Raw genomic sequence first — 27,577 nt, forward strand, 5'->3', positions numbered from 1 at the left:
ATGATATTCTCCAACTCCATCCTTTTACCTGCAAATGCCATAATTTTATTCTTCTTTGTGATTGAATAATATTCAATTGTGTATATATACCACAGTATCTTTATCCATTCATCTATTGAAGGGCATCTTCAATGTAGCTATTGTGAATTGAGCTGCTATAGACATTGATTAGGCTATATCACTGTAATATGCTGATTTTAAGTCCTTTGGGTATAGGCCAAGGAGTGAGATGGCTGGGTCAAATGGTGGTTCCATTCCAAGTTTTCTGAGGAATCTCTATATTGCTTTCCAGAGTGGCTGCACCAATTTGCAACCCCACCAGCAACGTGTGAGCATACCTTTTTCCCCACATCCTCGCCAACACCTATTGTTGCTTGTATTCTTGATAACAGACATTCTAATTGGGGTGGGATGAAATCTTAGGGTAGTTTTGATTTGCATTTCTCTTATTACTAGAGATGTTGAACATTTTTTCATATATCTGTTGATTGCTTGTAGATCCTCTTCTGTGAAGTGTCTGCTCATTTCCTTAGCCCATTTATTAATACTCTTTGTTCATAGCAACTTATGTATTAGAAATTCATTCCATTAATGTATTACTTAAGTACAAAATGTATACACATGAACAGAGCATTAAGGAGGCAAGCTGTTCCAATGTTATCCACCCTTAAACTTATTTAGAAATGCACCAAGGGAAGTCTAGGAGCAGAAGAACTTCAGGGATGGTTGGATTCAGCAACTTAAAATATGTGGGTCATCAGGTTATTTCCTTCTCTGCCCTCTGCTTTCATTACTGTTAGCCTTAGCCTAAGGGTAAAATCTTCTCATCACAAAATGCCTCCCAGATCTACAATCTCCCTTTTCTACCCATCTAGGGAGGGAGATAAAGTTGTTCCCAGAAAATTTACTTGAAATCTTCCTTCCTGGAAGCCCACAGATAATTTTGATAGTGTCTTCTTAACTGAAAGCAACTGCTGCACTTGTTGGCTGAACCAACAATCAAACAAAATTATGCTGAGTACTTTATAATCAAGTTACATGACAGAGCCTCAGAACAAGGGGTGGATTTTTAATTCTGCAGCAAACATGGCCCGCATGTTACTACCATCCCTTGGTAACTGTGGGGACATGGTTCCAGGACGCCCCTTGAACACCAAAATCAGCAGAGACTCAATTTTTTTGCATCAACTAGGGTGGCGTTTACTAGCCCTGCATGTTCTCACATAAAAGTATAGATAACTTACAGCACCTAACATGGTGGAAATGATATGTAAAGAGTTCTTCCAATGTTCTGTTTATGGAATAATAACAAGGGAGATCAGCACACATTAGAACAGATGCCCTTCCTTTTTTGTACATCTCTGATCCTTGCTTCAGTGAATCCAAGGACTTGCTGACCAAATGTTTACGACTGTTTGGCTGAATTAAAATAGGATTGTTGTTAAGAGAATAAGGGTATATTAAAATGGCCAGAACTATCTTCACCAGAATAATCAGATACGTTTACGGGTACGTTATTTACCTACCCTGAAAAATCAGAAACAACTCAAGTAAAGGTTAATAGCATATCGACAATAAATATGCCTTTTGTTTCTATCGTGAAAATGTAAGTGCTCTGTTCATCAATCAATCATGTGCTCTTCAAATACTTCCTGGGTGCCTGTGATATTCCTGGCTCTGGTTTTGGCCCTAAGGTCGGAGCAGTGACGCGTAAGTGCAGACACATAAAATGCCTTTCTGATGGACACTGGCTGATGGGTAAGCAGACAAGCGGTCAGTAGAATATGAGGGTGACCTGGGCACACACTGTGAGGAGAACATGGATTACAGGACGTGTGGCTGGGAAGTAGAGGCCTTCTTCAACAGCAAAATCAAAGAAAAACACAGCAACCTATCAAAATGCCCTGCGATTTATCATAAAGAGCCATTCAGTCATGCAGAGATTACTGAAACATATCGATGGCAAATAAATGCTAATTCATGATTCAATAATACCCAGGGAGGCGCGGCATCTAGCACATAATGAGGAAGTGCAAAGAGGTAAAAATCTGAGATTAGGGCCAACTGACTGGGGACGAGGCTCTTTACTTGATATATCTAATTATTTTAAGAGAAGGATTCATTTATCTCTTGCTTCTGGACACTTGGGGAGTATAACTCCACTCTCAACTTCATGGCCATAACATTTTAGAGTATATACATTAGTGCCCTACTGGTACTTCAAAGTTTAGCTACCTATGTAAAAATTTCATATATATATGAATCACACACACATATGTATATACTTATAAATATATCTCTGTTGGAAAAAGTTACTTCACTTCAACTGGGTATATTCCACAATCTAGTTGTTAGTTTGCCAATTATCAAACAATAATTCTCAACATGTTCCAACAGTGAGTTTATCCAAGAAAATTTATTTTAATAAGAGAAATACAAGCTTCATTTCCCTGAAATCTTACTGAATTCATCATTTGAATGCAAACTATCATTAACTTTTGGGAAGTATCCTATATTTTAAATGTTTTTTAAATGGAAATATTTGCTGTTTTGTCATTACTTTAGTTTTTCTTTTTAAATTCAATAAAGAATATCAATCTGTTGAAAGTACACAAATACAAACTTCTTTAGTCTTAGAGATACTCATTAGTTCTTAACAGTGCTGTTCATTCACATTTGATATCTATCCCCATCTCAGGCTATGTGATTATCAGACCCTTTGAGATAATCTGAGTTCTCAATGGTCCCTTTGTTTCTCCATTGTTTTGCAAGTTCTAAGCTCATCTAGAATAAGCAACTCATTTTTTCCTCCACTTACTGATGTAGTATTCTCACCTGAGGCACAACAAATTCCTTCAAGAAAACTAATCTGTTGGTTGTGTATGCCCTCTAACACTATTTCTAACACTACCCCAGTAGTCCATGGTAATACACACACACACACGCACACACGCACACACGTGTGTGTATGTATTCCCACACATGAAAATAGCCAGTTCACAGAGCTTATTATGTTAGACTTTGAATACAGAGAGTTCTTCTCAAAGGTCTGTGTATTAATGTTCTGGTCCCAAGTGGCAATATGGGAAAATGCTGTGTACATTCAAGCGGTGGGGTCTAGTGGAACCTCCTTAGATCATTGGGAAAATGCCCTCCAATGGACAGTGGAACCCCTGTGTCTCAGTGTCTCTCACTATTTTCTGGCTCATGATGTAAATGGCTCACTCTACTGTGTAAATGATTCACATGCTCTGGCATGATGTGCTGCCCTTGCTTGAGGCCCAGAGCAATTGGGCTATCAAATCTTTGACACTTCCAGAACATATGTAACCAACAGAAGCCAAAATAACCTTTTTCTGTATATAAATTAATTGACTCAGGTATTTCATTATAGTAACATGAAAATCATTAATATAAAGATATATCTGATATGCATAATCCACATTCATATTTCAATTGACCACCTTTATTTCTACTGTCTCTTCATATTTGCAGTGGCCTTCTGTCTTATCAACTCTGTATCTGCGACTTCTTTACCAAAAGAAAACTAGAGGAGAGACAAGTGAAAGACCACAGGTGTTCTCCAAGGCCAGCTTCTAGCTCCAAGATCTGAGGGTAGTAATAACAACTTTGTTTTCCAAGTAGAAAATACAGTCCTATGACCAAGGAGCTGACAATTTGCTTTGCCTTTATTTATAAGGAGAAATTCTATGGTTCACGTAAGTTTGTGTTGTGATTATTTCTCATAACATCCATGATCTATATCTGTTGTTAGAAAGAAAAGGTCTTAAAACCAAAGTAAGGATCATGCACTTCTAGGAATCATAAGAGGTGCCATCTAGGTATGTCCTGTTTCATCTACTTCCCTTCCCCTTCATCAGTTCCTCTTATTTTTATAATTGCTGTACATATATTTTTTAAAAATCTCATTTCAAGATTTAAATATTTTTATCATTAGCTGAGTAATTTAACCCCCTTCCTCCTATCGTAATCATTAACATTTTTGTTGACTCTATACTTTCATAAGCTACTTGGGATGGGAGAGTTTCAGCATCCCAAGCGAGAGCTAATTGTATATGTTCTGTTGTGTGGGCTGGGCAACCTGAAGATGAGATCTAATTGGCGAGAACAATAATCCTTTTTAAAAGGAAAGTAGATACATGAGGAGGAGAAGGGGTGAGAAAGGATAAGACTACAGAAGAAAATTTTAAAAATAATAAAGACAGATCTTTATAAAAGTCCAGCTGTATGATGGACAATACTAATTCTCTTCTTCAATTTCCCAAGGACCATCCAGAAAAATTTTTTTCTACTTTGTTTCAAAGTTGAATCTGGTGTGGAGAATGAGATAGAATAATGGGTAATGAGCTCCAAGACCAGCATAGGGTGAAAGGTGAGATTTCCCATAAGAAGCCAGCCACGTCCAGGGTAAGGAGAACCAGCAGGATGGTAGGGACCACCGTTGCTAAAGGACACAAAGACAAAGGCCTTCGTTCGACTGAAAACTACTTTTCTATAACTCTGGGTGCTTCCAAAATTTTTTCTTCAAATACCGTATCATCCAAGATCCAGACAAGAAATAGAAAGCACATCTGCAGTATGAAGAAGAAGCCTTTTAACATAAAGAACTACTGAATTATTGGTAAGGGGGAAATTACATAGAAGAGGACAAAGCACAAAAGATAGCTTTGTAATGCCCGGTGTGTGGACAGTAGACAGCTCTGAGTGAAGTTCTGGTGTTTTATCATTGCTGCTTCATGTGGGAGTTCCTTTTCTGAATGTTTCCCAATAAACAGGTGTTAGGTTTGATGAAAGATAATATTTGTTTTCAATGAAATGTCCAGGATATTTAGTTCACAAAAGTGACTATTAATAGTTACTACTTTACAAACCCCTTGACACTCACCTCTAGGGACAAAGCAGGGGGCGATGCACACAGCATGTAGATGCTCTGGAGGCATCTTGTGCTCCCCAGTCCCATCCTTACCCTCCTGCAAATGTCCATAGCCTCACGTTGGTCACGGGATGTCCCCAGTGAAACAGAACTGCAGGGAATAATGCACTTTCCCAAAAAGAGAATCCACAAATGCTCAAAGATTCTCAATTCCTGACCTCGGGAAGAACCAAGTTCCAGGACAGTGCTGAAACCAAAACAATTCTAAGGACTGGGAACATATTGAAGGCTTTTTGTTTGTTTATCTTCTTCTTACAGGATGCAAGAATAGTTTCTCACTTTTGTAGAGGCAAAAAATAGAACAGTAGCAATCAGTAGCAAATATTAAGACATAAGGCAAAGTAATATTTATCCTCACAGTGTTTGTATGAAAATATATCCTAATATTCTTCCCATTAGAATACTGAAGCTTAAAAGATTAAATGTTTTTCTCAGGACAAGGCAGCTAGTAAGTCCCTAGGAACTGAACCCCAGTTGGACTCCAGAACCCATGTTTCTTACCATTATGTGAATACACATTGAACTGTAAGAAATATTTAGATATATTCCAACACTATTTAGGCCTTAAGATAAAAGTGGCATCCCTGAAGGCCTTGAAAATATGGGGCTCCTAAAGTTAGAATCATTTCACTTAACCAACGTTTGTATAACATTTACTATTTACCACGCACACTGACAAACCTTCTCCAGAGGATCTTGAGATCTCCTCCATGAAGGCATCACTTCCCAGAATTTCAGCTCCAATGTGGGATTAAAGAAAACCAGAAGAGGATGAAAAGTGGATATTAGGACTAGATCCCATAATATCTTAGGCAGTGAAAAAGTCTCTTTTGAGACCCTTAAGATTGAGGGGGGTCTTTTCATAAGGAACCTCCTCACTCAAGCCTAATCACCACCCCTTAAGAAAACTCACTTCAGTCCCCACCATTAAAAATGGAGGAGAGTTGGAAGTGATTTGCCACCTGTTCTGATTATCGAGACTGCATTTTAAAGGACCTCCAATTTATTGGAGTAAAGTAACAGCCATCATTTATGGTTCTCGTTGTTATTTATTAGGGTCTGACAAGGCGTGTTTAGTAGTTCTCGCTTGGGGTCACTCGCTCATTTACAGCCAGCTGGTGGCTGGGCATGGAGCCACCTCAGAGGTGCCCTCACTCACACGTCTGGTAGTTGATGCTGCCCGTTGACTGGGACGTCAGCGTGACTGGACCAGAGCACTTCTGCATGGCCTCTCCATGAGGCTTCCATATACGACATTCTGCTCATTATTCATGAAACAAAAGGTGAGGACTTGGAGGGTTGCTGTCTGGCCTTGTCATCAGGTATAAGAAAAGGGGGAAAGATCTGATTGACCTGTCACAGGTCGACAAGGGAGTGACTCAATGTCTTCATGGAACCACGAGGAAAAGTGCGTGGGAAGTCGGATCCAAGTCTTGTGGGAAGGAGGTTCTTGTGTAATTCATTTTCCAGAACGCAAAAGGATAAGGGAATTTCTTATCTATCACTGTTTTCCGGGAGCACACAGGGTGCAGGTAGAGCACAACCTTGTCACAGGGAATCTTGAGACTTCCGTCTGAGTTCTGACTTTGCCACTAACTCCTGTGAGAATATCAACTTCCTCATCACCAAACTAAGGAGAAAAGAAAGAGATTTATCAAGTGCATTTTCTACCCCAGTGTTCTGAGAGTCAGTGGAGATCACAGAGGCACTCCAGAAGAAAGGAGATGCAGGGGAGGGCAGGGAGAGAGGTTTAAAGTCACAAAGGAAGGAGGGGACAACAAAGAAAGGCTATGTCACAGAGAGGGAGGGAAGGAGTCAGCAGGTACATAAAGATGCCTTGGGAGATTTCAGGGATCAGAGAGGAAGCCCCAGAACTTGCTGGGTCTGCCCCTTCCTCTCCTTGGCCCACATCCGAGTTGGCTCCCACTGATGCCTTACAGATCTTGATGAGAACTGATTTAAGACTCCTGTAAGACCCTTGTTTCTCTCCTTACCCCTCAATCTCCCAGCTGTTCTTGTCAAGGATTCAGGACTCAGATTTGGATCAACTTTCTGCTCTAGAGGGATCGCAGTCCGCCATGAAGGGTTGTCTCATCCTCATATTCTTGAGCGCCACTGGTGAGAGATTGGGCCTGGTTCCTGTAGGGTAATATCCAGGGATTGGAAGGATAGTGTATAGCCACAACTAAGAGCTAGGAAGTGAAGCCAGTTGAAGAAAGTGGTATCTGCTGCAGGAGATCAAAGGAAGCCCTCCAAATAAACAGCTTGTCCTCTAGACGTGCTTTCTGAGCCCTTCTGATGTCTGTGAGCAACTCAGGATGTACTCACTGCAATGCCCTATTTGGTCCTGGGACCCTCTCATTGAGCTCTTGAGCATGTAATTTTCTAGACTGCCTTTTCTCCTGCACAGACGCACTTTCCTTTCCAAGAACAGATGGTTAGTTGAGGATGTGGGTCCAGGAAGAGAGGGCAGGCAGCTCAGGGGCTCTTGAAGCCCCTGTTATCCCACTCCTTCAAGTAGTCTTTTGTTTTGTACACCTACTCTTGTCAAAAGCTAATTTTTAAAATAATGTATTTAGAGCATTCATATAGATTTTCAGTTTTATAACACATAGTACTGTCAATGAGCGTTTCTCATCAACATGAGATGAGCCCATAAGTTAGTGTCACAGAACTTCAATATAATTTCATCTCAAGCAAAAAATACATGTCAAATTCTTTAATGTGTATGACTTAGATGGCATGGATGATTTTCTCTTATTTTATAAAATGTCAAAAATAAACTAAAGAACCTGATACTATCCTTGAAAACTTTCCATTAGCAAACACCCAGCCTATCCAGTCACAGTCTCTTCTCTTCTTTGTCTCTCTACCCACCTGTGACCCCTCAATTCTCCAGGAGTCACTCAGAAAAATATTTCTATTGAAAAGATAAAACTACCAGATGATTTTACAATTCCTTACATGGTCTATCTGCAGTCCAGCCCAGAACCCTGTGTTGGGGCTCTCATCCACCCTCAGTGGGTATTGACAGCTGCCCACTGCCCCTTACCGTAAGTAGCCCTTTGCTTGTGGGAATCTGGGAGAGAATCTTCAAATAGAAGTAAGTCTGGTGAAATAGCCCATAAAGCTTTTGGTTGAACTAGAAGATCCATGAAGGTAGAGAATCTTCCTTCTAATAGAATACACAGTTGGGTACTTTAAGAGAGATCAAAAGGAAAATGTCATAATATTTTCATGGGAAATGAATAATATTCTCTCATCAACAAATATTAATCAGACATTTAGTATATGGCAGCAGCTGCTTCATGCACTGAGAAGACAGTGAGGAAACAAGATGGAAATCAGTTTTCCCACTTGGAACTTCCATTCTGGTAGAGGAAGCAAGCTGCAATATAAAGGAAAAGTATTAGGGGTACCTGTCAGGCCTCTCTGAAGACATGAGAGCAACAGGAAGAAGAAGAAGCAGCCAGGCACATATAGCATGGAGGGTATTCAAGATCCAGGGAGCAATATTCTTATAGTTTCTGAGGTAGAAAAGATAAGGCATTTGGCCAACTAAAGAACTGGTATTGACTGAGCATAATGGGTCAAGGGATAGTCTTAGGACAAGAATTGCCTCTTAGGCAGAGTCCCACCATGCAGGTAACAGGAAGGCAGGAGGACATGGTGCACAGTAATGATACATAATAATGTCTCATCTGCACTATTGTGAGGCATGAGAATGTGTCATGTGAGAGAGTCCTACTCAACTGCAAGAGTATAAAGGGCCATTTCAAACTCAGAACTCTTAGCTACTTGGTTGTTCAAGACAGTTTATTCCAACACAGATTGAAAGCTTCCTCTCTGTATTAGGAGGAACAAACAGGAAATAAGACAGTTCTCATTCTCCTGGACCTAGAGTTGAAAAATCAGATGTTCTTTCTATCACCCATATCTAACACAAGAACTGCTTTCGGCAGGTTATTAGAATCCAGGAATGATTAGAGATGTTGCATGATTAGACTGCTGGAAAAGGAGGTGGGTGAATCCAAATGGGGAATATAAGGGAAAAATGTTTCTGGCAGTCCCAACAAACTACTAGTAGAGTCTCGTGAGTCCTTAATCAATGTAGACAACACATGGCAAGGATAGTGGTCTGGACCTAAGATGATCACCCAAACACCTAGGAATATCAGGATGGCGTAGAGTAGACAGAGCACTCTGAAATCACCAGCTGTGGCACCATCCCTACCACCTCCTAATTCAGATTATCCAAATCTTAACAACAGACTCTCTTGAGTGTGTCAGGTTTCATATAAGCATATCTATAATACAATGGTCCTGTCACACAAGTATTATTCTACAGACAAGGATAGGCAGCTTTCAGGTTAATAAATAAAATTAAGATGATTGGAGAAGGTGACTTCTGGCATTTCTTGGAGTATGACAGTCTTGACTCTCCTCTTTGTCATTTCCTTGCTTTTTTTCTTCTAAAGTGTCAAAATTCGATTAGGGGTTTATCAACCCAGCATCAAAAATAAAAAGGAACAGTTTCGGAATTATTCATTGACTGTGTCTCACCCTGACTTTGATGCCTACTCTCTGCAAAATGACCTGATGATGATAAAACTCTCCAAGCCTGCAATGCTCAACACCTACGTGGGAACCATTGCGGTCGCTTTGGAGCCCACGGTATTTAATGAGTCCTGCTTTATCTCCACCTGGACCTGGGATGACTACAAAAACAGTAGGTGTTTAACTCTGTCCTTCATCCTGGGGAGGTTGGAGCTGGGAAAATGTTGTGAGAGACCCTTGATGGAAAGAGCTGGTATGAGGCAATGTGCTGCACCTAGAGTGATTTCTGCTTTATGTGGAACTTTATGTGGAGAACTGGAGGTCAAAGATAAAATTCAGAAACCTGCAATGGGACAGCTAATCTGACACCAACAAATGGAGGAGTCAGGAATGGTCGTTTGTCTAGGACATTTAAGATTAGAGTCCAGGGAACTGAATTAAAATAAATGTGGGGAAGCCGGGAGTCCTCACACACAGACAGCCAGGGACAAAGGGTGACTGCTTATTGAGACTTGCAAAGAGTTCACCCTGTACTTCATGAGGAGAGAGTGGGGAGAAAAATAAAACTTACATGGCAAGGTGAACAAGGTGAAGCAACAAGATATGTGCACAGCCTCGGTTATTCATTCATTCTGGGGGACTCTGAAAGAGAGGAGGGTGGCTGAGGATCCACCTGTCCTGTCACCAGAGCTGGTTCTCTGAAGAAATTACTAATCTCATACCTACTGATACATCTGAGAGCTCCCCATAGAGACAGAGACTTGGGTGGTTCACGGAGCGTTGATTATCATGACTTACTGTAAGTGTCTTCCTGGCCTGATGTACTTACAAGAAAAACAGTCACTGCCCATGTTGTAGACAGGCATCCCCCTCCCCGGTGAGCCCAAAGTTGGATGAGCAGAGATTTGATGTCTCTGGGAGACTGTCCTCTCAAGGGCACTTTGTGAGGAAAGTCGGTGTATCTGTTGGTGTCAGACAACATCTCGTGGCTGCTAGTAACCACTTACACTCCCCCTAAGTATTATCAAAACCTGTCAAATCAGGTTTAAGCCCTGTATCAGGCACCTACAGGTGGTCTGTCTGTTCTGTAAAAACAAATAAAGTAGGACTTTAAAAGTCATTACTCTCTAAAAAGCAAAAATAAGAAGTGGGAACTTTTATATTCTCAGTGTGTTGCAACTTCACATTTCAATTTAGAAACAAAGCACCTGGGAATCGTAGGTGAATATATTTTCTGAACAAATTATGACATGCGATTCTGTCCTTGAATGAATAAGTCTTATTTAAAGCAATTTGTATCCCGCCTTACAAAAGTGCTCCTTTACATACCATTTGAAAACAAAATAAAACCACGCAAAGGTTTTTATAGTGTGGGCTGTGCATGTCAGCAACAGTGAGAGACCATCCCTTTGTAAGATCTCCTGCTGGGCTCCTCATACTGATTAAGAATTATTATTTCAAGTAATTTTTCTCCTCTAGCTTGTATTTTAATTAGGACCCATAAAAACAAAACTGTTTTTATGTTTATAACTTCTCTCTGTTTTTTTTCTTTTTTTGGGGGGGGGGTTGTTTTTTTTTATTCTGACACTTTCTGGTCTAATCTGCTTTGGGGCATTTTATTGGATATATCCTATCTGAAAAATCCTGCTCCTTAAGAGCCACCAGGCTTAGTGTGATCAGTCTCTGACCATTGTTTTGTTTCCTTCTTCCTTTATACTCTCTACCAGAGATTAAAATCACAGAATCCTGTAGCCAGAGTCCCTGCATCCTGAATTGATGGTATAAAAACAACTTCTATGAAAGAGATGAATAATATGACCTCTGAGGGAGAAATAGGTCTATACATACAGATAACACACTTTTTCTTTATTATTATCATTATTATTTTATTTTTAGAGACTGCACTTTGATTCACTGTACACAAATGGGGCACCAGTTTTTGTTTCTGTGGTTGTTCACAATGTAGATTCACACCACTCATGTAATCATACATGTACACAGGGTAATGATGTCTGTCTCATTTTACTACCTTTCATAGCCCCGCCCCCTCCTCCCTCTCATTTCCCTCTACATAATCTAAAGTTCCTCCATTCTTCTCCCCCCACCCCCACCCCCATTATATATCATCATTCACTTACCAGAGAAAACATTCAGTCTTTGGTTTTTTGGGATTAGCTTATTTCACTTAGCATGATATTCTCCAGTTCCATCCATTTATCTGCAAATGTAATATTATTCTTCTTCTTTATGGCTGAATAATATTTCATAGTGTGTATATATAGCACAATTTCTTTATCCATTCAACTGTTGAAGGGCATCTAGGTTGGTTCCACAATCTAGCTATTGTGAATTGAGCTGCTATAAACATTGATATGGCTGTGTTACTGTAGTATGCTGATTTTAATAAACCGAGGAGTGGGATAACTGGGTCAAAATGTGGAAGAATAAGAGACCTCAAATAGCCGAAACAATCCTGAGCAGAAAGAGTGAAGCAGGAGGTATCACAGTACCAAACCTTAAACTATACTACAGAGCAACAGTAATAAAAATGGCATGATATTGGCACCAAAAGAGACAGGCAAACCAATGGTACAGAATAGAATACACAGAGGCAAACCCACAAAAGTACAGTGATCTCATACTAGACAAAGGAGCCAAAAACATACAATGGAGAAAAGATAGCCAGTTCAACAAATAGTGCTGGGAAAACTGGGAATCCATATGCAGTAAAAGGAAATTAAACCTCTATCTCTCACCCTGCACAAAACTCAATTCAAAATGGATCAAGAACTTAGGAGTTAGACCAGAGACCCTGCACCAAATAAGAGACAAAGTAGGTCTGAATCTTCATCATGTTGGCTTAGGATCAGACTTCCTCAACAAGACTCCCAAAACACAGATAACATACTTCTAAACAATCAATTTATAAATAGTCTATTTAAAATCATGTACCACTTGTTTCAGTGATGGAAGACATATAACACTGATCCCATAAAATTATAAAGAAATTGAAAAATTCTTATTGCCTCATATTTTCACCATATCTTTTCAGATAGGTTTACATACAGCAATCCTTACCATTGCCTCCACTGTCCAGTACAGTAACATGCCTGTGTGCGTGTAGCCTAGGTCGCTCACAGCCTGGGTGTGCAGTGGGCTGTCCATCGAGGTCTGTAAGGTACATTCTGTGATGATCTTACAATGAAGTGGTCTGATGTGTCATTTCTCACAACAGGAAACCATCATTGGGAACACATGACTGCAATTTGAAAAGTAGCTCTGTACATAGAGTAAAAATAGTTCCCAATGTAAAGAAAATGAAGTAGATGCCAAAAGGAAAAGTGTGCAGACCACAGGGAGACATGGCCTTTTCACTGTCTGACTTCTCTTGGCCACTCATAGTTGTTTAGTTGTTTCAAAGTTTTATACGTTATGCACCATAGAGAGAAACTTAGAGGTTTGGGGACTGATGGAAGGGGGACTTAAGGATCTGCTTCTCCGACATGGAAATTGTGAACCAGGAACCCTAAGAAGGGTGGAATGTGTGTTGAAATATGCTCAGAGTTGAATTTGTCTACAATATAAGGGTTGATCACAAAGACACTTGTGATAAGGAGTGTAACTCAGAAGTCCATTTGTCTTCTCCTTCCCAGACAGTGACCCAGACATCATTACATGGATAAGCCAATACCCTCTCTCCTCCAGTGACTGCTACAATGTACTCCAACAACAAGAAAGAGCAAAAGTAAACATCATGTGTGTGGGACAACCTCTAAGCCTCATAACTAAAATAAAGGTATTTTTCCCTGTTCCATAGGGTGGAGAAATGACCATAGGGTACTCATCTTCAAAACCCTCCACAGAGTAAAGGGCAGAGAGCTGAAGTTCTCTCCCTTCAGTCATCAGTCTTCAGCCTGGAATTCAGTCTCCTTCTCAGAGTGGGAGAGATCTGGGGTCGACCATCTGTCCTTTCCCCTGCTGACACTCAGGGTGGGTCAAGCTTGAACTGAGAAGGATGAGACCTCTCTAGAAGTGAAGAGAGGCTTGGCACCTCTCAAGCAAAAGAAGTCCATTCCCTTAGATGGTTTTGCTACTATAATGTGTCACTTATGATTTACTCTTGTGTTGAGGACAAAGTTACATAGACCTATTCCTTCTTTCTAGCAAGAAGTTTCAGCTGCTCTAGCCATCTGCAGTGGGAGATTGCATGGAATCTTGAGCTGGTCAAAAGGAGGTTATACCCTAGGAAATGAAGGATTCTTCACACGAATTCATGCCTATGCAAGATGGATCATGAAAATCATGGAATCTTATTGAGGTGCCTCTGTTCCCCATCCCCTCTGCATGATCTCTTTGGGATTTCTACACTGGATCAATGACTCTCTTCATCTTTTCTATTCCTGGATTAGCCCAAGGGGAGATATTTCAATTAAAAAAAAAAAGGCACCAGAAATTTATGTCATGACTGCTGCTTTCTTTATCATGTGAATTTTGAAATGAGAAATTTAGCAACGCTTCAACTATTTGTTGTTCATGCAAAAATTATGGGACCTCCAGCTATTTAATACACACTGCATATGCTGGAGGTACCTGTGTAAGTATGAAATGACCTTTGCCATTGGTTAGTCCATTCTGATACCTTGTAACAACTGTTATCATTGAGTTGAGCAATAACCTCTGAGGCCATAAAGTTAAGTATTCCAGGAGGTGGAATCATGGGAGGAATCACCAAGGAGGCAGACAATTGGGGAGGTATCAAAAAACCGAGGACTCTATTGAATTAAGGTCAGAAAAGCAAATAAAAGTGTGACTGACTTGTCCTAGAAAAATATATGAACACAAGTAACATCTGAAGGTAGAAAATAAATGGTAGAGAAAGAGAAAGAATGTGAAAAGATTCCAGGTGTCTTGTAAGTGTTGGTCCCATTGAAAATGTGGGTCTCTCTTAACCTGCCTTCTCTCCCAGTTTCATCCCTGTGTTCCTCACTTCCTGGCTCTGATTTACTGCCCAGGCTCTTGCCCCCTTAATGAATCACATCTGTATTTGTGACAGCATTGTTTTTTTTTAATAAAATCTTCAACTGAGCATTTCTGGAAATGTCTACAGCACTTAATTCTGTGTTTTCCAAGTTGATTGTCTTCCTATCTTCGCAGTAGCCATTTTGGATCTTCTCCTCTCCTCTCACACCTTGGACACAATGGTCAGTTTTAGCAGATGGCTACTGGCTTGGGACCTGGGGAGACATCTTCTAGTAAAGCCTACCTCCACCAACTCTGTAAACACACCCATCTCCCCTAGCTTCCTTACAGATCTGCTTTATCGATTATCTTTACTCTTCTATATCACTTCTTCTTTTTGGCTTGAATGTATTTATACACATTTTTGCTATTTTCTATTGATGCATAATATTGTACCTATTTATGGGGCATAGTACTAGAATTTGAGACATGTATACAATGCATAACGATAAAATCAGGAAAATTACCGTTTCCATCTCCTTGAGCATTTATCACTTCTATTTGTAGGAAAACTTTGAGACCTTCTAAATAATTTTGAAATAGATCATAAGATATCAAAGACTATTTTACCTCACTGCTATAGAACATAAGAACGAATTTCTCCTGTGTGTTTTTGTACCTCCTATCTATCTTTTCTTCTCTGTTGACTTCTTCCTGCCTTCACTTAAGCAAGTTGAATCCTCTCATCTAAAATACAGAACCCAAAGCCATGCTTCCTGTACCTGCTCTCTGACTGCTTTCTCTCTGGTTGTAGAACTTCTGAAACATTTGTTCTGTGTCCCCTGGCTGTGTCTCCTTGCTGGTGTCTCTCCTCATACCCTGCTCTTTTGACCCTGGTTCATTTTTACAGAGACTTCTCCCCATCTATTCAAGAGTTTAGTTTCTACTTACCCTTCAGGTCTCAGAAATCACTTCCCAAAGGGGGATCTTCTGTTAAATGTTTCTCCACCCCACTTCACTTCCCATACCAGGACATCCACGATGGTAATTGTCATGACATCTCCTTAATCAGACTGTGGTGAGCTCAAGATCCTCATCTCCCTTACCATTCAATCATTGATATCTAATAAAGAACTAGCACACAGTATACATTTGATTAGTTTTTCAATGCTGCATTAAGGTCCTGACCAGAGACTTCATGACTCCAAACACCACACTTTTATCATCTCCCAGTTTCTGGGTTGGGAGTCCAGGCCAGTCTTAGCTGGATTGTCTAACAAACCTGCAGGGGAAGAATTTGTTTCTGTGTTTATGCAAGCTATTGGAAGAATTCATTTCCTTGTGTTTATATGACACAGGGCCTTGACTCTTTTGGGTTGTCAGCTGAAAACCAGCTTCAGATCCTTGCGCTATCCTTTAGTTGATAAAGTTTCCCAACCACTGGGCATCTTCAGTATGACTTCCTTCCCCTCTGTCTTCCTAAACACAGCTACTACTTCATGAAACCAGCACTGTGAGCCTGCATTTGCACACTAGCTACACACACACACACACATACACACACACATACACACACACACACACACACACACATACACACACACACACACACACACACACACACACCTTATTACATAATAACACAATCATGTGGGTGACACCCCATCACCTTGACTACATTGTGCTCACCACATTCAAGGGAAGGGGATTATGTATGTAGGGCATAAACATGGGACTTAGGGTTCATATCCAACAAGATTCAACAAATTTTTTCAAATCATGAATTTCTTGGCTTTTAATCTCCTACATGAATAAGACTTAGGCAAGTCTTATGCTACGTGGGTGAGGCTTATGTAAGAAAACTTCCATTATGTGATTTCCACTTACCTCTGTACCTGTCTGAGAACTCTTTCTGCAACACTTCATTACACTTCCGCAAACGTGCCGTATTGCTTCAGTCATTCATATCTTTGCTAGTTTTCCCCTCTCCTTGGATTACTTTTCCTCTCCTGTTTAGACTACACCAGCTCTCAACCTTTCTGTAAGACCCGGGAAAGGCATGATGCCTGGGGACCCTCTTCTAACACACCATGTAAACTAGGAAATACCTTGAACTCTGTGCACTAAAGCATGTATCTCGATATTTAAAAACTTCTCTCCAGCATTTTATGAAATTTTTAAGCATACAAAAAGCTAGAAGACATACAGTATGCCCACCAAGACTCTACCACTGAGTAATCTATTCTTATTAACATCTTTCATGAGATAACCTTGGGGCAATCAATGAACCAACATTGACATATTAACTAATTCCCTCATATCGCACAGATTTATGGACATCATCAAATATATAATGTTCCCAGATTATACAAAATAACTGCACCATCCTAAAATTGCCCTGTGATTAACCTATTCATCCCTCTTTTTCCCCAAACCCTGGCAACCACTGATCTCTCTCTGTAATTTTGCCTTTTCTCAAAAGTCATATAATTGGAGTCATACTGTGTATATGCTTTTCAGACTGACTTCTTTCACTGAACAATACACATTTAAGTTTTCTCCATGTCATTCATTTTTAAATTTTTTTTTTTTGCATAATATTTCATTCTGTATCTGCACCACACTGTTTATCCACTTACCTACTGAAGCACATTTTGGTTGCTTCCAAGGTTTGGTAATTTTGAATAAAGTTTCTATAAACATCCATGTGCAGCCTTATTTGTGGACATTAGTTTTCAACTCATTTGGATAAATACCAATGGGTGTCATTGGTGGATTCTCTGGCAAGGCTATGTTTAGCTCGGTAAGTAAATTGTAACTATTTTCTTAAGTGACTCCACCATTTTGCACTTCGCAGCAATAAATTTCCAGCATCAGTTCAAGATGCTTCAGAAAGAAAAGGACTAAAGTATTTCAAAGAGGATTTTAGTGTTCAGCAGAGGGAGCCATGGCAGTGCCAGAGGACTGGACACGTCCAGCAGTGTCACACAAGTGGGGCTCAGCATCACAGAGACAGGAGGGGTCAGTGTAGTTTAGAGATGAAACTACCTGCAGAAGCCAGAAAGGAGGCGGCTGTGGAGAAACTGTGAACTTCAACTTCTGTCAGGTTAGGTACTTTCATGCCCGAAAGGAGCAGGTGGGGGGACTCAGGATTCCAGAAATACTTTCAACTGTGTCAGGGACAAAGTCACCAACCTGTTTTCCTTTCCCTGCAACAGCAGAAACCAACCCCCTAGTTTGAAGGATGAACAACATTTTGGGCACTGAATCCTGCCACTGAAAGAATTTGGATACGACTTTTACTCAACCCCAGAGCTCCTCTTGCTTTATCTAATTTAATCCTTTCCCCGCCCACCTCCCCCTGTTTCAGCTCAGAGGCTCTGAGCTGAAACGTATCCCCGCAAAAGGTTTTCCCATTATCATGAAGCTTATCTTCGTCTGGGCTCTCTTACACCTGTCTGGTGAGTATCTGCAAAGATGGCTTTGTGTTCGCCAAAGAGAAATCCTGGGGAAAGGATGCAAGATGGATCAAGACAGGAGGCACCATGCCAGACCTGAGATGTAGGACTGATTCTCTGTCCCCACCAGTGCCTGCCTGCCTGACCTAGGGTTGTTTGCTTGTATGCTTGTGGGAGGCCTGGATATTGACACCCGTTCCAGACCCATTCCTAAGAAAGAACTGATTCTGGACCTTTCTGACCAGGATTGATGTTGGGGTGAGAGAATGGGAGTGAGGCAGGGATTTCACAACTCACGGGCATGGCAGAGTATTGAAAAGTCCTTGTGTTGGCACCTAGATCATTCTGCTTGCATTCTTCTTGGGAGAAAAGGAATAAAACTTGAGAAAGCATTCTAAAATCGGCAAAAATGACTTTGAAATAAGCTGATTTAACACTAATACACTGGATTTGAAAAGTATGTAAGAAAACATTTGAAGAATATGTATTGGCATTTAAAAAAGCAAATACCTTTTGATTTGGTAAGCATATTTCTATCATTTATTAGTTTCTTCATGTTTTAGAACAAAGTCATTTTTTTTGTAGTTGTTAGTGGACCTTCATTTTATTTGTTTATATGTGTGCTGAGAATCGAACCCAGTGCCTCATACATACTAGTCAAGTGTTTTACCGCTGAGCCACAACCCCAGCCCAGAACAAAGTCATTTTATAGGTTTAGTTTACACTTAAAAGTGTCCAGAGAAGGGTTGGGGAACTTGAAGCGCCTATTAAATATTTTTCCTTTGGTTTTTCAATGACTTCTGAAAAATCTCAGAATTTCTTGTCAATGTTTCTCTTTCCAGGTGCCTTTGCCTATAATCCAGATTACACAAATGGCATTACCCCATCTTACTTGGTCTACCTGAAATCTGACTACCTGCCCTGCACAGGAGCCCTGATCCACCCACTTTGGGTGATCACAGCTGCACATTGCAACTTGCCGTGAGTAATAAGCTCCAAAGTCACACTACCCTTTGGGTTTTCAGGTGGGACACTGCCCAGGACTATCTCCCAATTAAATGGGGTTAGGAAGATTCTTGGGGGAGGGGCATTCAGTGTTAGAGAAAAAAGTCTGTGGGCTAGGGAAGGTCCATAGGATGGAGAAGCCATCTATGTTCAGTACTGTGGTGAACATCTATATCCTTCCAGGAGGCTTCAGGTGGTGCTGGGGATCACAAACCCATCAGACCAGAAGGAACGTAATGTGCAGGTGGTCGGTTATGAGAAGATTATTCATCATCCATACTTCTCAATCTCTTCGATCCAATATGACCTCATGTTAATCAAGCTGAAAAGAGTGATTGAGCTCAATAACTATGTGAAACTGGTCAAACTGCCTAACCAACCTGTCCCCGTGAATACTATGTGCATGGTCACCACCTGGGGCTACAACCTTTGTGATATCTGTGAGTCTGAAACATGTGTGAGAATTCAATGACATTCTCTTGGAATTAGCCATGCTCCTGAATGCTCTCATCTCAGCCTCTGCAATTCTGCTGAATGAAACTCTTTCCAGGCCTCTTCATACATCCCTTTCAGACGACTCCCTTCCCCTGTCCATTACTCAAGGAGTCCTTTATACCATTTCCCTGCTGTATCTTTCTATCTTCTCTGCTTTCATGCATGATAGAAGCGGTTTCAGTGGAAAGAAGACATAAGTATATAGTCCTAGTTTCATTTTATCTCAGAGCTTCAGTTTCCTTAATGCTGAAAGTGAAGCACAACACTGTTTTCAAACCATTTCAAGCAATAAAGCAACTTAAAGCCTTGAAATACCAAAAAATAAATATTAAAATATGAAGCATAAGAAATACTATTTTGCTAAATCACAAAACTCCCTCATGAAAAAACTGGAGGAGACAATCTAGTTTAAAATTTAAGAATTTTTTTTAATTTATTTTAATGTGGTGCAGAGGATTGAACCCAGTGCCTCACATATGCTAGGCAAGCTCTCTACCACTGAACTACAACCCCAGCCCAGAAAGAAATATTTTTAACTGAGAACATTCTGGATAATATTCATTTCTTCAGAAAACTGCCAAAAGACTACCAATACTTTTTTTTTTAATCAGTGAAGTGTCCTACATAGAATTTGAAACTAGATATTCTACCTAAGCTTTCTTCTATGTCTTACAATTCAGATTTCCTGAACAAAAAGTCAAATGAACATACTTTCTGTTTTGTACCTGTTTGCTGGCTATCTTAGCCCAAAATTTTCATGTAAATCCTAATAGATTTTCTGTAGCTAGTCATTTAATCACATTCATAAAGAGACAGGCATTTGTGTCATAAGAAATTATTAATGCAGTAACCTGTACCCAGGTCATCCTGACTACCGCAGTTGTCATTTCACACAGTATTTCCTTTCTGATGATTGAAGGAGAAATAAGTTGAAAAAGAGAGAAAGATGGGGCTGGGATTGTGGCTCAGTGGTAGGGCACTTGCTTAGCATGCATGAGGCCCTGGATTTGAGTTTCAGCACCACAGAAAAATGGAAGTATTATGTGCACCTATTACTAATATATATATATATATATATATATATTATTTTATATATACATATATATTTTTTTTTAAAAAGGGAGGGAGAAAGTAAAGATGACTTGGTATGTAGAAGAACTGTTAAGGAAGTTCAGCTTCTCCCTTTTCTTTAGCCAAGGAACCCGACTCACTGCAGAATGTGAACATCTCTGTAATCTCTGGGAAGGATTGTCAAGAAGGCTATAAAACCCAAAACATCAAGCAAACTATGTTCTGTGTGGGCATCGTGCCAGGAAGGAGGCTGCCTTGCAGGGTAACATGTTCTAATTAATCTGCCTTACTTTTCTCCTCTTTTTCCTCGTGGAGACTGGAAGGTAACCTGGTTTTCCTTCTGCTGGCAGGAAGTCTCAGCTGCTCCCGCGGTCTGCAATGGAGTACTTTACGGAATCCTGTCTTTTGCAGATGGATGTATCTTAAGAGCTGATGTTGGCATCTATGCTAGTATTTTTCACTACATGTCCTGGATTCAAAATACAATCCAAAACAACTGAGCTCCCATAGCAGGAATTCTGGGCCATGTGATACAGCGTCTCCCATGTCCAATCTCAGAATGAATTAAATGGATTCCTGGGACGGTGCCAGGCTTACCTCTCACTTGTTTACTCATACACAGTAACCTTCCCTCCCATAAATGAAGGTGGAAAACTTAAAAACTCCTTAAATAATTTGGGTTAATAAAGTGGACATGGTGTACTCTCTAACAAATAGACAAAGGGGCCACTCCATAGTCACATGGGGTACCATACTATCTACTTATAGAATTCCATATTTTGTGTTTTGGGAAAGTTAAAAACTGGAAAGAGGAATTCTGACAAGGAGTGAGTTAAATAGAAGAATGGGTGGGGAGAAGCATTTAAGGATGGGGACTGAGGAGACATTGCACTGAATTTTCCTGTGTCCACATAGGATTCCACCCCAGGCAAGGATAAATTCCACTCACTCATTTTGCAGGATTCCAGGTGCATACTTGAGACATGAGGTTGCCACAAGAGTTCCCTGGGGTTTGTGACATAGCAGACACAATCCAGGACCGATTTTATTAATACGTGTTTGTCCTTTATATTATCACAGTTGACCTGGAAGCTCTGCTTCCTCCTGGCTGTCACTCTGGCTTCTTTCTTCCTTTCTTCCTTCTCTTTCCATCTCAACTCTGCAGCTTCAGTTACCAACAGAGAATTTTAATGTACAGGTTCACAGGGGAAGTGTCCTTGGTTATTTGAGGCTCAAAAAGGCAGAAGCAAAAACAGGTTTCAGAGAGTTCTGCCTGTGACCAGTAGCCTTTCAGTATACCTGGGGAAGAAGAGAACCCATCTCAGGAAACCCAAGTTCCAACAATAAATCTTCCTCTCAAGGGTTCTAAAACCTCCAAATCCATTACACCTGGCTTGGGTTGACCACATCAACCTCTGAAGAGGTTGAACAGGTGCAAATATTCCAACAGGTCACATTAATGCTGTGTAAGGTCAGTTGATTCTGGGTGGCCCAACAAATGGTGAGGTCCTTGAATTCCATGGTCCAAGTGCCATCCCTGGGTTTCACTCTGAGCACTAGGAGGTGACTACCTCTGTTGAAGAATATTTTCCTTTTAGTGTGTGTGGATTGCGTAAGATATTAAGGTAATTCGAGGATGCTGATGTTAGGACGGTGGTAATAACGAGGGAAAGAAAATCCAAATCCAGAATATATCATTCTCCTTGAGGATGGACAGCTACTCTGCTGTGATAAAAGGACCCCACTTACCTCCATGTGCTCACGGGAAACCTGGGATACCTTAGGATATCCTAAGTGATAAACCTTAGGATATCAGGCTGATGCTGGGTGTTGACTCCAGGTCTACAAGTCAGTAGTGAATACACTACTCAGATTCTTGAGCACCAAGAATCTGTGGTGCTCAGCCATGCAGGAGCTCCACTTGGCTCCACTGTGCACTCTGTTCATGAAGCGCCTACACAAGCATTTGGAATCACGAGGAAGGAGTTGAGAGCAGACTGTCCCATCCATTGGATCACCACAATCTTCTGAAGAGGAGGTTTTATTGTGAGAATTCTCGGAGGACACCATTATAATCCTGCTCCAAGTGGACCCTGAAAAATTCTACTACAGTACATAAATCTTCCACAAAGAGTTTGTTCCCATTCCTCCCATCTTGCTGCTTCAGAGTGCCTATGAGGGCAGAGCCTAGCAACTCCCAAGACATTCATATAAACCTTAATCTCAGGAATGACTGGATATGTGGATTGAACTTCTGTCTCCTTAGAATTCCACTCGTTTTCCTCAAGCATCCCTGGAAAGTGTGGTCCCACCACAGCAGCACACATGCAATTGGTATCAATATATCAAAGCTAGACTCTCAACATCACTGATCTTCAGCTGAACACAAATCACAAATACAATGAGGTATCACTTCACATTTGTTAGATGGCTATTCTCGAAAACAAGAAGAATAACAAGTGGTGGCAGGCATGTGGAGAAAGAAGAGCTGTTAGTGGGATGTAAGTTAGTGCAGTCATTATGAGGCATTGTGGAAAATAGTAAGGAGGGTCCTAAAAATTAAAAATAAAACTACCATATGACACAATAACCCACTTTTGGACATATATCCAAAAGTCTGTATCTTGAAGGGAATGTCTGTCCTTCCATGTTCACTGAAGCATTATTCCCAAAGGCCAAGACATGGAGACAAACTAAGTGTCCATCAACAGATTAATAGATAAAGGAAATAATATCTTTCAAAGAATATTAGACTTGAAACAGGAGATACTTCCATTTACAATAACATGGATCAACCTGAAGAGTATTATGCTAAGAAAACATTATGCTAAGAACCTGGAGAACATTATGTTAAGGCACAGAAAGACAAAGACTGTATGTTCTCATATGTATGGGAACTAAAATAGTTAAAATCACAGAAGCAAAGAGTGGTTCCCAGGGCCTCAGGGGAGGGGAAAATGTTAGTCAAGGGTATGAAAGTTTCCTATACCAGATGAATGAACTTGGGGCTTTAATGTTCAGGGTGACTATAATTAATGATGTTGTGTTGCACCCTTGAAATTTCTAAGGTGGTAGACCTTAAGTGTTCTCACCACATGCACACACAGAAAATTAAAGTCATCTTACTACAGAGATACATGCATACCCATGTTCATAGTAGCACAATTCACAATAGCCAAACTATTGAACTAGCCTAGGTTCCTCAATGGATGAATGGATAAAGAAGATGTGGTATATATACACAATGGAATATTACTCAGTCACAAAGAAAAATGAAATTATGGCATTTGCAGGAAAATGGATGCAACTTGAGACCATTATGTTAAGTGAAGTAAGTCAAACTCAGAAGGTTGAGGGTTGCATGTTTTCTCTCATGCAGAAGCTAGAGAGAAAAATGGAAAACAAAGGTGGGTGTGGATATACTAAAAATCAAAGATCAGTAGAGGAAAGGGTTCTCAGGTGAGGGGTGGGAGAGAGGGAGCAAGTGCTGGGAATGATATTGATCAAATTATATTTATATATTGTGTGTATATATGAATATATAACAACAAATATCAATCAATATGTACAACTATAATGCACCAATAAAAATGTAGAAAAAAAAATAAAATGCTATCCATTAGAGAAAAATTTGGAATTTCTCCTGTTCTAAACAAAATCAAACCAATAGATCATGAAGACAAATGTCTTTTCTTTGTCTCTCTTTCTGCATACTCTCTTTTGATTTGTTTTTCAGTAATTATTAAGTGGTTAAAAATCACGGGTAAGATTTGCTTTAACTATAAAATACTCACACAAATTTGCTTTTGTCTGTCCCTTCATGCCTCTAACTCCCTGCCTTGATTCACCTATTTGGCACATCTGTAGTCTCTGGAGCCCAATGTCAGCATCTCAGGACATGGGACCAATGCAATCCTTAGTTGAAAGAATTCAAACATCCTCTGTCTCCAGTGACTTGTCTCTAAGTCACGCCTGCTGTTACACTTTCCTATAAAACAATGGAACTTCTCTTCTCTTCATGAAACAAAGTTCCTTCTCCTGCAAACATGTCCCACCACTCTCCAGCTCCCAGTGGCTATCTGTGACCCCTCACCAAGGTTCTCACCGCCAGTGAGCAACCTCGTTCAAATTATGTTTCCCCAACTTCTCTACATCTCTATCCAGTCTTTGAAGTACTATTTTCCTTTCCTACAAGGTGATCATGCCTTCAAGTAGTGACAGGTGAATCATATTCAAGTGCTAAAAACTATTTCAGTAAATCTGCAGAATTATTTCTTCAGGTATATTTCTAATTTAATTATTGACAGAACTGTAATCCAAAGGAATAGTAATGGGATTCTAGCTGTTATATGAGGAACGTAGGAGAATTATTTGAGGCTAGGAATGGATGTCTCAGAATGTCCCTTAGGTCATGACAAAGAAAGCCTATTTGTCCTTTGTCCCCACTGCCACACATCAAAGTTGTCTTTTTCAACAGCACATAATATTTTAGGAAAGATCAGAGAACATAAAAACATGGACAAGGGTGGTGGCACCCAAGCTGGCCTGCCCAGCCTCAGGCTGCACCAAAGCAACATTACCACCAGATGACCTCATCTGGAAATCGTTCTGTGGGAAGGGAGAGATGGAGAGATGGGGTTGACAGACAGGAGACTGAGGAAAAGAAGGGAAGAATACAAGGGGCCCTTCCAGTGTGCTGGGCCTCCCAACCAATATCACAAGCATCATGGAGAACTGTGGGTAAATGGTGACCCCTGATGGAAAAACTCCTTAATCACAAGACCTTAGGAAACAGCCCCTGCCAGGGTCTCTGCTGCACAACCCACAGCACCATTAGACATCCAGTGTGCGTTGGATCTGCCTTTGCAGCTGCTCACTGCCACCTGCATCCTGGTTGCACACCCACTTGGTCTACACCTCTGGAAGAGACATTCCAATCTAGACACAGAGTGGCTCAGCTACAGTAGTGCTTCTTATGGCTCTCAGGATCCTGTGCCCCTGCTCCCTTCCTCTATCCTTCTCGTTTTTCACATCCAAACTTCCACAGTAGTTCCCACCATTAGCCTGGAGTTTGTGCCTCCTCGTCCACTCCTCACTCTGGGAATGGCCTCAGAGCCAGTTCTGACTCATGGCTTTATAGTGAAATATTCAGGATCCCTCCACTGCAGATCCAGACCCTGCTCCTTTCTGAGGATCTTACTGTCTTAAAGATCAGCTTGAGTTTGAGGTGTAAGGGTTGAGGTGCAAATGAGCAATGAGAATGGAGATGTCATCAGATAAAATGAGAGTTTATTCTAAGAGTATAAGTGGTACCCATTCAGCAGTTCAGCCCTCCCTTTACTGAGCTTCCAGTTTCTCCAAGTTTCTTCCCAGGCTCCCTTTGGGATTTATGCTGGTATTACAATGCAATATTCTTTTTATATATGCAAACTATGGAAAGAATAGCTACTGTTAGTTGATTGAGGTTTAGGGGGGATAAGAGCCTTCCCCAACACTCACAAGTGGCAGAGCCAATGCCTGCACTCAAGTCCTCTAGAAGCTGGGGTGAGATTGCTGTGCTACTTAGGCAGAGAAAGTCAAATGGAAAATTAACAGGAGGAATCCACTTGTGGTTAGGGCAAGAAGGGAGGGTGAAGGTGGGGAGGAAGCAGGCAGAAGAGAGGCTGGAAACCAGGAGGGTCTGTGTATGTGGTTTTTATGCAAATGCCCAAGGAGGGTTTCTCACTGTGTCTTTGCTGCAGGTGCAGAACAGTACTCTTCCCTGGGTGACATTGGCCACATGCAATCTCAGCTCAGTGTCACTGACTTGTGTGGCCAGGTAATCAGCTCCTGGAAGGGATATAGATTCCTTGTCCCCAGGGCTCCGCAGAGTGGCCAGCACCTGTAGCTGTCGCTGGAGATCCTGTTGGTACCAGCTCATCCAGGGGTACTGGGAATTCCTCAGGATGCAGCTTAGAGTCCCAGTCTGTCCACGTGGTACCAGAAGCCACCTGGGCCTTTGCTCCACCAGATTTGCAGAGGAGCCTGAAACACAAAGGCTGGTGGAAGCGAAAGTACAGAGAGTTTTTGCCCCAGGGGCAACTGACTGAGCTAATATCTGGAGAGGGAGCCCATGATTAACCCTGATAGGAGGCTGTGGGAAGCAGAAGGGACACTTGACCAGGGTGAGCAGCTGTGCCCGGGGGCCTTGTGCAAGGTTGAGATTATGGAACAGCTTCTCTGCCTGTGATATTCTAGTGCCTAATCTCTCTCTTCCTCCCTCAACCCACTGAGTGGCCTTCCCTGCTTGCATCAGACCTGCAGTCAGATCTGCAGCCAAGAGCACCCAGATGCACAGAATGGAAGATGGTCCCATTCTCTGGCCCCTCTGCTCTCTCCCGAAGGGCTCTGAGACAAAGCAGGATCCCTGCCTGGAAGGCAACAATCAGAGGCTAAATCTCAGGGCCTGAAGTGTCAAAGGCGTGGCTTCATCAGGAAACCAGACATGTTGTCCCCTCTCTCTGAAGCAAAACTCACACATGAGGTAGGTTTGACTTCCTGCTTTCTGAACTCCCCCAGGCACTCCCGCTTGCATCCTGTACTCCCCACATTCACTGAAGACCTCACTCAGGCAACCTGGCCCTGCACCCTCTCCTGCGACCCAGCTATCCTGGAGGTAGTCTGAATCCAAGACTCAGATCTTTGCGAGGGATCAAGATAGCTCAGTGCAACCAAGTCGTGCTTATAGAATTGAGTAGTCAGTCATCTCTGGCCCACGCATTCCACTTACCTATGGAGGTGGTTACAGGGCCATGCTGATGCATGACAATGTATGACGGATGTATGATAATGGTCACTCATCTCCATTTATGAGTGACTGACTCTGTGAGGACTAACACAAATTCTGTGGAGAAAAAGGGAAGATACTTTACTTATCCTCCATTTTCTTGAAGCATTTACTTTAGAGAACTTGGAATGATAAATTCCTCCTATCTATTGGGAATGTTTGAAAATCTTTTGAAAAAGCTCAGGAAGTCCTTTGCTGGCTTTAAAGTCCAGTAATGACTTTTTTTCAAGGACCTCAGGACCATTTCTTTGA

The 27,577-nt window shown here is 41.1% G+C and overlaps 2 protein-coding genes across 2 annotated transcripts; both read left to right on the forward strand.

The window, feature by feature from the left end:
- Positions 1–4,356: 4,356 nt before the first annotated feature.
- Positions 4,357–13,828, forward strand: LOC306668943 (putative inactive serine protease 58; the record flags this gene model as incomplete). The annotated part of the gene is made up of 6 exons (XM_079152660.1): positions 4,357–4,428; positions 6,964–7,072; positions 7,854–8,007; positions 9,433–9,683; positions 13,165–13,307; positions 13,676–13,828. 6 exons carry the CDS (start codon positions 4,357–4,359, stop codon positions 13,826–13,828), a joined length of 882 nt encoding a protein of 293 aa, XP_079008786.1.
- A 4,063-nt stretch (positions 13,829–17,891) lies between these two features.
- On the forward strand, positions 17,892–20,999 carry LOC306667216 (serine protease 58-like; the record flags this gene model as incomplete). The annotated part of the gene is made up of 5 exons (XM_079149669.1): positions 17,892–17,931; positions 18,771–18,909; positions 19,117–19,373; positions 20,622–20,761; positions 20,850–20,999. The coding sequence occupies 5 exons, from the start codon at positions 17,892–17,894 to the stop codon at positions 20,997–20,999; spliced, it is 726 nt and encodes a 241-aa protein (XP_079005795.1).
- Positions 21,000–27,577: the final 6,578 nt, after the last annotated feature.

Source organism: Sciurus vulgaris, assembly GCF_902686455.1.
Source record: "Sciurus vulgaris genome assembly, chromosome: 8".
Lineage (NCBI taxonomy): Eukaryota > Metazoa > Chordata > Mammalia > Rodentia > Sciuridae > Sciurus > Sciurus vulgaris.